The 14,562-nt window shown below is 39.0% G+C and overlaps 1 protein-coding gene across 3 annotated transcripts in view; it reads left to right on the top strand.

The window, feature by feature from the left end:
* Positions 1 to 14,562, top strand: part of LOC137677108 (transportin-1-like) — an 83,884-nt gene that overhangs the window by 48,293 nt on the left and 21,029 nt on the right. For all 3 annotated transcript variants that reach the window (XM_068424297.1, XM_068424295.1, XM_068424296.1), the window contains 7 exons: positions 27 to 133; positions 891 to 1,024; positions 3,386 to 3,467; positions 4,691 to 4,813; positions 8,717 to 8,835; positions 13,046 to 13,106; positions 13,775 to 13,949. In XM_068424297.1, the coding sequence (XP_068280398.1) occupies positions 27 to 133; positions 891 to 1,024; positions 3,386 to 3,467; positions 4,691 to 4,813; positions 8,717 to 8,835; positions 13,046 to 13,106; positions 13,775 to 13,949 (801 nt within the window). The remainder of the gene's footprint in view (positions 1 to 26; positions 134 to 890; positions 1,025 to 3,385; positions 3,468 to 4,690; positions 4,814 to 8,716; positions 8,836 to 13,045; positions 13,107 to 13,774; positions 13,950 to 14,562) is intronic.

The following is a 14,562-nucleotide window of genomic DNA, read 5'->3' as shown; positions in this document are numbered from 1 at the left end:
TTCCTTTATTCCTCTGATTCTCTTAGGCATTCTGATAACAACCATTGCTTCAAAAGGGGAATTACAGAATTGGCCTGAACTCTTACCAAAGCTTTGCAGCCTGTTGGATTCTGAAGATTACAATACCTGTGAGGTAAGGAGACTTATTTTGAAATGGATTATCATCTAAATTTGATTATTTCTTTGTCTCTCTTCATAGATGCTATATATATATATAGTATTTTGTGTGTGTATATGCACGTATATAATCTCTTCAGAGAACAGTGGCTCGAATTTGATACTTTTTATTCTACCTGCATTACATGTTCTTAGTGTTCATTCAAATGAATTTGTTTTCTTTGCATAAAAGCAGAATAAGACTGTAGATGGGTAATCATAGCATCTCAGCTGAGAAGTGTCCTAAAGTTACCACTTTGTGATGCCCAATCTTTTAGGCATCATCAAGTTGACCCTGAAATTTCTCTTACTTAAAAGTAGTGTTGTTCATTCTTCTTATAACTTAATCTGGAAATGTGATCTGTCACTGCTATATCAGCCTAGTGTGAAATGAACTTTTTTTGTTCAGTGTTTATGAAGGAAAATAAATAAATACCAGCTCAACTGTTTTAAGCTATGAGGAGAAAAAAGTCTTGTCTGATTTTTAAAAAATAAAAATCTATGATCACACGATTTTAATTACTTGATGCTCTCTCCATAAGTGTGTGAAGCATTTTGTATAAAATAATCCTTAGAGATATGACAGTGGTCCAAGATGTCATGCTGTTATGTAGTGTTTTTAATTAGCTACATTTACTGTGGTGGTGTGCTAAAATCACCTGTTCTGTACAAAACCTGAAATGTTGCTTTCTTCAAAATGTAAAAGAACAGTTTTTTTATTTATTTTTAAACAGGGTGCATTTGGCGCTCTTCAGAAGATATGTGAAGATTCTGCTGAAATTTTAGATAGCGATGTATTGGACCGACCACTCAATATCATGATACCTAAATTCTTGCAGTTCTTCAAGCACAGCAGTCCAAAAATAAGGTAGATTTAGGTGCTGTACTAAAGTTACCTGTTAAAAATTTATTTACATGAGCAGCAAGGTTGATATTTTATAGATCAGTTTAAAACATGCTTAGTTTTTTTAAATGATCCTGCATGTGCAAATGTGAGAAGGCACAGAGATTTCATGCATCAGTAATTTCCACACTTATCTGCTTATTTAATAGATCAGCCTCACCTCTTTATACATCTTCCAAATCTAGAATCTGTCTGACTTTGAAAATCAAACTGTTTATTTTAAGATTTTGCATATTATTATGAACATTTCAATGCTGTGGTTAGAATTTCATATTCTGATTAGAAAGAACTATCTTGCATTCATTTTGTAATGACTGCAGCTTCTTCTGAGTTCTTGCAGAAAAATATTTTTCTACTTTTTTAACTGCACCAAAACTTAGAAAGCTCTTTATCTTTCAGCTGGATCAAATTAAATGAGTTCAACATCTTTTTGCTTTAATACAGTATTAATCTCTCCGAAGTAACAGAAGTATAGGATAGAAGAAAAATTCCAGAATTAACTTGTTATTGCTAATATTTATCAACAAGAACAGTAGCTTTTACCCTGAAATGAGCCAGCAACGTGCCCTTGCCACCAAGAAGATGAATGGTATCCTGGACTGGAGTGTTGCCAGCACGGGAGGTGATCCTTCCCCTCACCCTCCAGGTGAGGCCACACCTGGAATATTGTGTCCAGTTCTGGGCTCCCCACTAAGAGAGAGACATGGAGCTACTGGACAGAGTCCAGCGAAGGGCCACGAAGATGATAAAGGGTCTGGAGCCTCTGTCCTATGAGGAAAGGCTGAGAGAGCTGGGTCTGTTCAGCCTGGAGAAGAGAAGGCTCAGGGGGACCTCATCAATGTATATAAGTACCTGAAGGGAGAGTGCAAAGAATCACAGAATCAACCAGGTTGGAAGAGCCCTCTGGGATCATCAAGTCCAACTGTTGCCCTGACGCCACCATGTCAACTAGACCAGGGCACTAAGGGCCATGTCCAGGCTTTTCTTAAACCCCTCCAGAGATGGTGACTCCCCCACCTCCCTGGGCAGCCCCTTCCAATGTCTAATAACCCTTTCTGAAAAGAAATTCTTCCTAATGTCCAACCTGAACCTCCCCTGGCGAAGCTTGAGGCTGTGTCCTCTTGTCCTATCGCTGGTTGCCTGGGAGAAGAGGCCAACTCCCACTCCACTACAACCTCCCTTCAGGTAGTTGTAGACTGCACTAAGGTCACCTCTGAGCCTCCTCTTCTCCAGGCTAAACAACCCCAGCTCCCTCAGCCGTTCCTCATAGGTCAGACCCTTCCCCAGCTTGGTCGCCCTCCTCTGGACTTGCTCCAACACCTCAACATCTCTCTTGAAGTGCGGGGCCCAGAACTGGACACAGGATTCAAGGTGCGGCCTCACCAGTGCCGAGTACAGAGGGACGATCACTTCCCTAGACCGGCTGGCTACTTTGAGATAGTTAAACCAGTTTCAACTTTAAAGCAGATCACCTGCTGACCTGCAGCCTGGTTTCAGTACATAGTGCTGAAGTATGAAGAATATTAGTAGTGTCAGTAAAATACTTTATATTTAAATCTGTCAAGAGACAACTTTTGAACACTGTTTTATGAGACTGTCTTCCAAGAAATGTCTGAACAGACTAGACGTTTGGAGTTACTTTAGTAAAAATACTTGAATGGATCTTCAAAGGTTTTTAAAGGTAGCTTTCCCTCGTGCCTTTACTTAAGTAATTTGGCTTTTGTATCTCAGAATGAAAAAGAGTTGTAAGTAATGGCTTTGCATGAAGTGGAATAGAAGAACCAATTCTTCACTTTTAGTATGTTTCTACCACAAGTGTTTTAGTATGTGTCCTAATGCAAGTGTGTATTTGTTCTAAGCTACAACTATATTACTGATGCATATTGGTCTCATTAAATACTAAAAATATTGCAAAGGCAGTTGGATACTTAAGCAATGAGGAAGGGCATGCTAAAATTTCACCATGTTGACTTGTATGGAATTGTTAATATCAGAGAAGATCAATAATCATAATATACTGAAAAAGAACATCCTTACATACTGTTTGGAACAAATGTGCCAGGTATAGTCATCCTACTCTGGTTTTTATTTACTGAATACTTTATTTTAAATTATTTGTTAGATATATGGGAGTATAAGGTGGTACTTAAAAACGTAGTTTAGTAATTTTTCTTGGTGACAATATAGATGTGCAGATTTGTTCCCTCTTGCCTCTAGAAGATGCTTGGACAATGTGATTTGCTTCCTAATGTTTTTGATGCCTATGTACAGTTTAGAAAATGTTTAAGTCATGAAAAATGTCTATTTTGACTGTTCCATTTGTAGGTCTCATGCTGTTGCATGTGTCAATCAATTTATCATCAGCAGAACTCAAGCTCTTATGTTGCACATAGATTCTTTTATTGAGGTGAGTGTGCATTCTTGGTTGGGGGGTGTCCTTGTTTCGCTGGGATAGAATGATAGAATCAATTTTCTGTTACATTTTGTTTTAGTTCCTGGCCAGCCATGGTATGCAGGTTTCCATGGTGATCAAGGCCATCAGCAGTTTTGAGTTAGCCAGGTGCTAAAGCTAGGAGGAGCTAAACCCAGGGCAGCTGACCCAGGCCGGCCAACAGGTGTATTCTATACCATAAATGTCATGTTCACTATAAATTGTAAAGTTTCCTAGCTATGGTCTCTCCTCTCTTTCCTCAATGGTCATTATTCTTGGAGGGTCTCCCCACCACTATATGGGTTGAGTATAACTTTGTGTATTTTGTATTACCATTAATATTGGTTTTCTTATTTTATTAAATCTGTTTCAAATTCAACCCACGAGTCTCCTTCCTTTTCCAAGTTCCCTTTCTTGGCTGGAGAGGGGTCACTGGGTGATAGAGCAACTGGTTATTGTTTAGCCCTGGATGTGGGCTAAATGGAGACTGGGGGGGTTAAGTCAAATTACATATCTGATTTATCAAGAGCTTTGAATAATGTTTTACAACCGCCGCTACCCCCAAACTCTACATTGCTGGCTTCCCATTCTTAGCTTCAGTCCCCATGGATTGAAGTTCATTCTGTATGCTTATGCTCAGATTAGTCTAAGCAGTCTCCCAGCCCAAGAAATAGTATTTTGAAAGATGCTTCTTTTTCATAAATAGAGGAAACTCTCATTGCATAAAGGTACTGGCAGCAGAATCACAGAATCACAGAATGTCTGTCACCTACCAGTGATGGAGAGTTCAGTATGGGGATCATTGTGTTACTGAGTCTCTCTGAATACTACTACTGAATGTGGATTAGAAGGGTAATATTTTGAGTTATCTAGAGTATTTTATTTGCTGCTGTTATGTACTGAAGGAGTTTTCTAGCTTCAGAACTTCATTCATGTTTAGGGAAAAAAAATTTCAGGAAATAATGTTCTTGTATCTAATGTACACATGACCAAAACACTGGGTAACAATACACATTGAGAGTCTGAAGAGTTCATTTGCTAAACTGTATGTCTTTAAGAAATAATATGGTATTCTGAGGTGTGGGGTGGGAGGGTATAGGAGTACATGTTTGCATACTTTAGTTTGCCAGTAATGTCAATTTAAATACAAGTTGAACTAGATGAATTGAGGCTTTTCAACTGGTATTACATTCCAACAGAATCTTTTTGCACTGGCTGGTGATGAGGAGCCTGAAGTACGCAAAAATGTTTGCCGTGCTCTGGTAATGTTACTGGAAGTTCGAATGGATCGCTTGCTTCCTCATATGATTAGTATAGTTGAGGTGAGTCTCATTTCCCAGATTGCATGCTGAAACATGTTTGGGATTGCAGAAATAATAAAAAATTAAAAGCATTCATCAGAACAGGTATGTAACTCTTGTGGTTGCCTACTCTTTGTTTTCCTTCAAGATTGAAGTTGCGAAAGTTTCTTTTTAGCTAATTGCCAACTTGACATTGTATTTGACAGACAATGCATATGGCAGTTCTTCATTCTTCATTAAGTTAATTGATCCTGAAATGGCCAGAATCAGCTATACCATGGAGCAGCCAGGCATTGCCTGACCACAAGTGAGAAGATCATGTTAAAAACCTTAGTTCTAGGGCTGATACTGCTGCAGTTTATACATTGAAGCTGTCACCTTTTTTGGATATTTTGACCACAAGGATAAGGAATGTTATTTTATATAGCTGAGATGCTTTTTGAGCTACTAATGAAGCTGCCTGCCATTGCATTCAGTTATAGACATTAGCATCATTTGATAGTTCCTTTAACATTCTAGATTAGTGCAGACTTGCCTACCAGAGGACCAATCAGCTGTTTTTTGTCTGCTCAACTGTTTGAGTTGTAATTTCTATGTTTCTGAGAAATACTGATAGTTTCTAGGTAGCCTTTACATACACTACTTGCTAGACTGGAAATATAGCTAAGATCAGTATGTTTCTCATGCAGATTTCATGTGAACAAGTGGGTCATAACCCAGTGTCAAATTCCATAAGGGCTAGGTCCAGACAACACAAAGGTGGTGTTAAGTTTTTTTTGCTCCTGGACAAAGGCATTAGAGAGGCATAAAATTGAGGTGACCCGTGACAGCCTTGGCCTGCTGTCTAGTCTTCCTACGTGTTATCTGGAATTCCGTGACACCAACCCTGGCAGACATGTTCTCATGTAACACAGGACAAGTAGGGATTGTTGGTACTTGAGGTGTTTTTTTTCTTTTGTTTGGTTGGGTTTGGGGGTTTTGAGAGAGAGAGAGAATAAAGCTTTGGAGATTATATTGTCGACAAGTGATAACTTCTCTGGCTCTTCACCCTCCTAAGATCGGTAAGGAACTTCCGGGCTTTGCAGGTGGAAATGATGTCACCAACCAGAAGAAGATCCAAGATTGTATTCTCATTGTATCCGGTATTTTGTGGTTGGGAAACTATTACTCGCTGCTTCTCTACAAAAGATAGTAGTAGTGAATTTTTGTTCTATAACAAAGTTTAGACTTCCCCCCCCGCCCCCCCCTCCTAGTTTTGGGACTACTGTGTACTGTTACTGATTTCCCCAGTTCTGTATACAAATGTGCAAATGTAATATCTCAGAACTGACTATTGTTCAACATTCAAATGAGTCTGGTTTTGCCCCTTTGAAGCTTGAATACCTCCAAGCTGAATGCTGCTGATGGTAGCTGCTCTAACTGAAGGAAGTCTTAAAAAGTGAGAAGCTTGTATCCACATGATGTTTTTTTATGCTTACAGAGAGTCCCTTTTAAAGTAGTTAAGAATATTAATGATCCAGTAGTGATTCTAAGACAGAAGGTCTTGGCCAGCATCATGCTTTTGAAGCAGACAGGTTTAGTATTAACTTTCTTGTCAAGTTCCTGGAGCATACAAGAATGGTTGCATTTGGATTTCAGTGGGGTTTTTGAGCATATACTTCCAGGTGAGCAGAAGCAGATGTGTATTTTTTTGTTTTTTTTTTTCTCTCCTTCCTTTGTCTGAGAACATGACAACAGGATATGTCAGGAGTAGACTGACCTAACAGATTTCAGTTATTAGATTGCACTTGTATGTTCATAGAGCATATTTAGCCAAACACATGGCTCCTAAGATCTTTCTCAATAGAAGTCCTGACTTTTTATTATATAATGCATAATGAGATTACTTGTAATGAATGAATAGTGTATTGATGTTATGAAGTTATAACACAGAAACTCAGCTTGTTGCTGAAGTCATAAGATTGTGTGCATCCTGTTTCTTTCTTCAGATAGACATCTGTTACTGCTCAAAGTATGTGTTCTTAATGCTTTGTGTATCACTCTACTATTTTCTTGATGGTTTGACATAACAAGACTAACACGACACTTTGTTACAGAGTACGCAAACCAGTTCTGAATAATCTTCCTATGCTATTTTGTAATTTATTGTTATGAAGCAACTATTTCCATTGCCTAAAGTCAGTAGAACTTTATAGCTTATCTTTAAAAGTACTTATTAAAATTTGGCATGATAATATTAAAAAAAAAAAGCCTTCAAATACTCTTCCCACACTTTACTTTGTTACTAGTATCACTGTTCTTACTATGGGGGCCTACAGGAAAGCTGGAGAGGGACTTTTTACATGGGCATGGAGTGATGGGATGAGGGGGAACGGTTTTAAACTGACAGAGGGGAGATTGAGATTAGATATTAGGAAGAAATTCTTTGCTGTGAGGGTGGTGAGACCCTGGCCCAGGTTGCCCAGAGCAGCTGTGGCTGCCCCCTCCCTGGCAGTGCTCAAGGCCAGGTTGGATGGGGCTGGGAGCACCCTGGTCTGGTGGAAGGTGTCCCTGCCTGTGGCAGGGGGTTGGAACTAGGTGATCTTTAAGGTCCCTTCCAACCCAAACCAGTCTGATTCTATGATTTCCAGGCTGTATATATGGCTATCTTATACCACTGAGTGTAAGTAGCCTTTTCAATCTACTGCTATCTAACTTCATGGAGGATATACTATAATACATACTTAAAGAGGAAATGACAGTGTGAGGAGCACCTTCAAACAGAGATTACTTTTTGTCATTCTGTTTTTGTCTTTGTGACAAATAACTGGATACAACAAAATAATGGATTTTCAAGCCCTCTGGGGAAAAATGCCAAATCACTTCAGGTGCATTAATGAAGCCTTGCTTGCAATGAGTAGGACATTTTTCAACTTTTCCAAGCTGTAATTGTTGACAACTCAGAATAGAGCAGTATTTCTGTTACTGTGAGTTCTTGCAATTTAGTGCAGTTCTGTAGGAAGGGGTGTGTTCATGGCAAATCTTGCATCCCTGAAATGCATAAGGATAATGTAGGTCACCCCATTCTATTTAATTTTGAGAATAAAATGGTTTTCTGAAGAAGGATTTCTTTTGCTCGTTTTAAATCCATGTGTGAGGAAAGGTAGCTGCATGGACTTCCATGAGGCTTCTAAAATGAGTGGAAGAACCAACTGTTTTAGAAATAAGGGCTGGCATGGAAGGTTGCAGAAATTACTATTTTGGAAGTTGCAAGCATTTTCCCTAAATTGTTCTGGCAGTCATGTATAAGAAACTGATGTAGCCACGGTATACTTAGGCTTTCTGTTTATGCAGGTGTTTGATTATTTTTTTTGTTTAAAGGGGATTAAATTTTAACAGCAAGCTTAAAGACTTGATACTGAATCTCTGAATTATCATTCATGCTAGAAAAAAGTGAGACTTTTTTTCCCTGGTATGGGTTCTACTTAATTGCATCCTGTCAAGTAATCAAGATTTGAAAGGGAAGCTTTTTTATGGTACTGGATATAAAAAGTATTTCCATCTTACTAAGTGTATAGTTGTAACTTTTTATTCAAAAGGGCAAAGGGGGGGGGTAGTAAAATAATAATTAAAAAAAAACCCTGTTCTCAGGAAACTGCTGTTTATTATCTTGGGTCTCTGTAGTTTCTTGGTAATAATGTTCTCACTTAAGCAGTGAAGAAACTTGGAATCTGAATCATCTAGCATTAAGAAATAAGTCTGTTGGCTTATTCTCACCATAGCCTTAAGTAGTCTCTTATATCTGTTTCTTCCCCTTGCCTCAAAGAAAAAAAAATTACTCTGGTAGCATAGTCTGTTTTTGCAAACACACTTTGCAATGTTGATAGCTTCTTCTGGGCACTTAAAACTTACATCTTATACAAGTAATTTTTTTATATTGTGTAGTATATGCTTCAAAGGACCCAGGACCAAGATGAAAATGTGGCTTTGGAGGCTTGCGAGTTTTGGCTGACTTTGGCTGAACAGCCAATTTGTAAAGATGTATTATGTCGACATCTTACTAAGTAAGTATTAAGAATTACAACTCCTAGTTATTTTGAAATTCTGAGGATTTCAAACTCTGCTCCAGAAGCAACCTAAACTGTGTCACTGGTGCTTTACCTCGAGCTTAACAGCCTGTTAAGCATCAGATGGATGCAAAGGTATACTAACGTGCACTTAAGCTTAAACAAACATCTCCATGTGACATTACCTGTAATATCTGGTGTACCATGAACACATTGTCTTGACAACCGCTATTGTGAGCATCTCTGTGCAATGCTTCTATGTGCATAGTCATGCCAAGGGTTCCCCATCTTTATGAAGAACATAACAAAATGACAAGTTCATTTAGATTTAGGAATCAATTTCATATCAATTGTCACTGCAATTTAAACTTGAAGAAAACATGTATAATGTGTTTCTTCATACTTCTGCAGACTGACAGTACTTTTTTAAGTTTCAAAAACTTTTTTTTGTAAGTTTCAAAAAGTTATCCTAAGCCTTAAAACGTAGATCCTTGATTGAACAGGAATGAATATCCATGTTTGAGACTTAAACATCTGCATGTCTGCAACTGTGCTTGTAACTTTTTTTCCAGACTAATCTGAAGACTTTTGCAATAGGAAACGAATTCTTCAGTGTTCCCAGTAAATGGCGACTCTGTTTTTGACATATGCATGGAAGGTTTTTGAAAATACTAGAGCGGTTCTATCTGTGATTCTGTTCTCCCAGTCAAGATGTTGAGAGAAGAGATGCATTCTTTTCAGCAAATGTGACCATTTTAGACGTAAAGCAATTTTTTTTAAAAAAAGAGGGTGTCAAAATTTCAGTTTTCATAAGCAATTAGAAAGCAGAGAATTCAGATTAAAACACCTACTGTAGCAGTACAGGAATAGGAGTTGAAAACAGGAGAACCAATGTTATGAGAAATGATTTTTAAGTTTTAAAATGTTTTTGCTTAACTACTACTCTTATAGCTCAAAAGACAAAAGAATGATAGCACAGTTCTTGATTCTACCTACCCCCTTCCCAACACACATATTAATACTAGTCACCTTCTCAATATAAAACTTACTTAAACTTCTGGCCTACATGAACATTGACATTGCAACAGCTTCATCCTCTGTTGTTGTGGTTTTTTTAAGAAGCTTTTAAATTTCTAGAAAAACAGATAAGGGTAACATTACATATATCTCATCTTTCAGTGTCATATTTGTTGAAAGCAACTTGTTTGTTGGCGAGTCCTTTTTGACTAGGGAGCTATATAAATTTGCCAGTACTTGATGATAATCTTAAATATTTTATATTAGATTAAGTGGGACAAGATCTTCTAAAAACCTGTTTGTTTAATATCTTGTTCCATTTTGCTCCTGTAGGCTTTCTTATAAAATACATAGCTCCTGCATACTTCATGAAGTATGCTGCAGAAATGCCAATGAATGGGTGTTAATCCGAATACTTACTATTCTTTTATTAAAAGTTCAGAAGGTAACGTGCCACTGAGATGCATGAATATTATTGCTGGCCTGAGTACCTTCAGAAACAATACTCCTCAGCTGCAGAATATACAAGGGTTGAATCTCATTGGTGCTGGGTCAGTCCATGGCAATTTCAGTATTAGCTTGATTTGACTTGTAATACATATTTTTATGGATTTATTTTTGTAGTGAATGCGGTTTTATGTGAAGTAATTGACTTCCCCCCCAGTACTTTTTTTTTTTTTTTAGCCATACATCAGTACTGTCGGAGTCCCATGGCCATAACCACTTTAATAAGTAAAGTTCTAATATAGACTAATAACTTGACTAATGTCAAGATCTCTACAATGTTGGGGACTTGTCTTAAGGGGTGATACTTGAAGTAATCACAAAAGGATAGGAGGGCTTAATGTAGTTAGACTTCCATCCTTAAGAGTAGTGAGGTAGAGTTTTCAGCCACAGGTAAATAAAATGACAAATACTATTTGTGAGAGCCAACTTAACTTGTTTATCAAGCATATTTTGGGAGTTTGAATTCTTACTGAAAAGCTTTAGACTTAATTTCTGAAAGGTGCTTCAGAATAAATTTCATCATGTGGAAAAATATCCTGTTTTTGAAGTGTGAAATTCAGTTGTGCCATCTGACTACCTCTAGTTAGAAATTAACACTTTTTCAGATTACAAAGTATTGATGAACCTCATGAAATGGAGTGTGGTTAAGGTACTAGCTTTTGTTATCAGACTGTTTTTGTTTGGGGTTTTTTTGTTTGTTTGTTGTGGTGGTGGTGGTGGTGGTGTTTGGAGGGAGCTGGGTCTCTATAGCTTGGAGAAGAGGAGACTGAGGGGTGACCTCATTAATGTTTATAAATATGTAAAGGGCAAGTGTCATGAGGATGGAGCCAGGCTCTTCTCAGTGACATCCCTTGACAGGACAAGGGGCAATGGGTGCAAGCTGGAACACAGGAGGTTCCACTTAAATATGAGGAAAAACTTCTTTACGGTGAGAGTGACCGAACACTGGCACAGGCTGCCCAGAGAGGTTGTGGAGTCTCCTTCTCTGGAGACATTCAAAACCCGCCTGGACGCGTTCCTGTGTGATATGGTCTAGGTAATCCTGCTCCAGCAGGGGGATTGGACTAGATGATCTTTCGAGGTCCCTTCCAATCCCGAACATTCTGTGATTCTGTGAACCAAAATTATGGCCCAGCTAACTGAAAACCAGCTTGCTTTATTTGTGTTATTTTGACATAGAATCATAGAATATCTCAAGTTGGAAGAGACCCATAAGGATCGAGTCCAACTCCCTGCTCCTCACAGGACTGCCTAACACTAAACCATATGACTAAGAGTGTTGTCCAGACACTCCTGGAACTCTGACAGGCATGGTGCCGCAACTGCTTCCCTGGGGAGCCTGTTCCAGTGACTGACCACCCTCTCAGTGAAGAACCTTTTCCTAATGTCCAGTCTGAACTTCCCCTGATGCAGCTTCATGCCATTTCCTCCTGTCCTGTCACTGGTCACCAGAGAGAGGAGATCAGCACCTTCCCCTCTGCTGCCCCCCTTGAGGAAGTTGTAGACTGCAATGAGGTCACCCCTCAGCCTTCTCTTCTCCAAGCTGAACAAGCCAAGTGACTGCAGCTGCTCCTCCTAAGTCTTGCCCTCGAGGCCTTTCACCATCTTGGTCGCCCTCCTCTGGACACACTCTAATAGTTTGATGTCCTTCCTATATTGAGGCACCCAAAACTGAACACAGTACTCGAGGTGGGGCCACACCAGTGCAGCGTAGAGTGGGACAATCACCTCCCTCAACCGGCTAGCTACGCTGTGCTTGATGCACCCCAGGACATGGTTGGCCCTTTTGGCTGCCAGGGCACACTGTTGACTCATATTCAATGTGCCATCAACCCAAACCCCCAGATCTCTTTCCACAGGGCTGCTCTCCAGCCTCTCGTCCCCCAATTTGTACGTATACCCAGGATTACCCCATCCCAGGTGCAGAATCCAGCACTTGCTCTTGTTAAATTTCATATGGTTGGTGATTGCCCAGCTCTCTAGTCTATCCAGATCTCTGTAAGGCCTCTCTACCCTCGAGGGAGGCCACAGCTCCTCCTACTTTAGTATCATCAGCAAACTTACTTAATGTACATTCGATTCCTGCATCCAGATCATTTATAAAAACATTGAAGAGCACTGGCCCTAAAATTGAGCCCTGGGAAACCCCACTTGGTGACTGGCCGCCAGCCTGATGTAACCCCATTTACTAGAACTCTTTGAGCCCGACTAGTCAGCCAATTGCTCACCCAACGTATTATGGACTTGTCTAGCTGTATGATGGACATCTTGTCCAGAAGGATACTGTGAGAGACAGTATCAAAAGCTTTGCTAAAATCCAAAAAAGATCCCATATCTACTGGCTTCCCTTGGTCAACTAGATGGGTGACCCATCACTGCTTAGGGATATGGTTTAGTGGTGGACTTGGCAGTATTAGGTTTACGGTTGGACTCGATGATCTTAAAGGTCGTTTCCAACCAAAACAATTCTATGATTCTATAAAGGGAAATTAAGTTGGTTAAGCAGGACTTTCCCTTCGTGAACCTGTGCTGGCTATGGCCAATGACTGCGTTGTCTCTCAAGTGTTTTTCAGTAACTCCCAGAATGACCTTCTCCATAATTTTACCAGGCACTGAAGTGAGACTGACAGACCTGTAATTACCAGGGTCTTCCTTCTTGACATGTATCAATATTTCTTTGTAGACTGATACCTGTGCTGGTAAATGGTATGAAATATTCAGAGATTGATATTATTCTGTTGAAGGTAAGCATTGATTTCTTTTATACATAGTAAGAATATATGGTTAGCTTCTCACTTGTAAATCAGAATGATTGAGCTGGTAGGCCAGATCTGGTCTGCCACCTGTTCAATGGAGATTTAGCTTTCTGGGGCAAGGTGTGCTGCTCCAAAAACTAAATGCGACTGCTGCTATGTTTGTTGGAAAATAATCTGTGGGCTTTCCTGCTTTGCCCCTGTCCCCTCCCACCCAACTTTGGCAGAGCTGGGATACTTTTACCCATGAATTACTGCAGCAACGCAGCCTAAAAAATGTTCAGAATTAATTCTAATGCCCTTCTAGGTTGAACTACACAGCTTTTTCCATCACAACATTTTAGAATGTGTCTGTACTAGGATTTCTCTATCACTTCTTCCTTCTAATTCATTCCCATCAAGAGTAATTTCTTAACAAGAAGGATACTTTGTGCTTTTGTGTGAGCTTACCTCTCTTGCTTCTATTTTCCTGTCATTTTTCTGGTAAATACTGTAGCAGAATGCAGGAACAATGGCATTTTTAGTTAGCTGGGCAGCACAGGTGGGATGTGAATCTTTCATATGCTTATAAAATCTTGAACTAAAATTTACACTACGTTCTTAACTTCCTTGAGCAATATAGTTGCACTAGTTTATCTGATAAAACATTTTGATGACAGGGGGATGTTGAAGAAGATGAAGCTATTCCAGATAGTGAACAGGACATAAGACCTCGTTTTCATCGTTCACGGACGGTAGCTCAGCAACATGAAGAAGATGGTATTGAAGATGATGACAATGATGACTATGATCTTGATGATGATGATGATGATACTATTTCTGACTGGAATTTAAGTATGTCAAAGTAATGTGTAAAATGTTTTAAAATATAGCTACTTGCATAATACAAGAACCCCAGTAAAAAGAGGAGTTTGTGTCTAGAAATACTGAGGCTTTGCTTTTGAATAGAAAAAGAACTATCTGCTGATATAATTGGTGGTTGGGAGAGAGGGGGGGAGTCTTTCAGGTGACGTTTTGGCTATGTAACTGTATTGACAAAAGCTAGCCATCTGTAAGCTTATTTCTTATTTCGAATGTGGCCAGTAGAGCTGCAAACATCTACTGGATGTAATTAAGCAGAAGCTTTGGATTTTTAATTTTAATTCTACAAGATAATACAAATCATGGATCACCTATTTCCTTTATTAAAAAGAAGTCTTACACATTGTTCTTAGCTTGAGGAAGCTTAATAATGCTTTCTTTTACTTCAGTCTTCCCTCTATATCTGGTTTCTGTGTTTGATATTTTTTCCCCCTCCATTTGAACATGCTAATGCTGACAGCCATTACCAGTAGTGCAGATGAATGTACCTTGAAGCTTATGGATCAAACAACTTTGAGACATATATAAACTTTTTAAATGATTATTATTATTTTAGAAGAAAATAAGCACAAATATGCTTGCTTTT

The sequence above is a fragment of the Nyctibius grandis genome, assembly GCF_013368605.1.
Source record: "Nyctibius grandis isolate bNycGra1 chromosome W unlocalized genomic scaffold, bNycGra1.pri SUPER_W_unloc_1, whole genome shotgun sequence".
Taxonomy (NCBI): domain Eukaryota; kingdom Metazoa; phylum Chordata; class Aves; order Nyctibiiformes; family Nyctibiidae; genus Nyctibius; species Nyctibius grandis.
The sequence above is the reverse complement of the archived record's forward strand: the minus strand, read 5'-3'. Positions and strand labels throughout refer to the sequence as shown.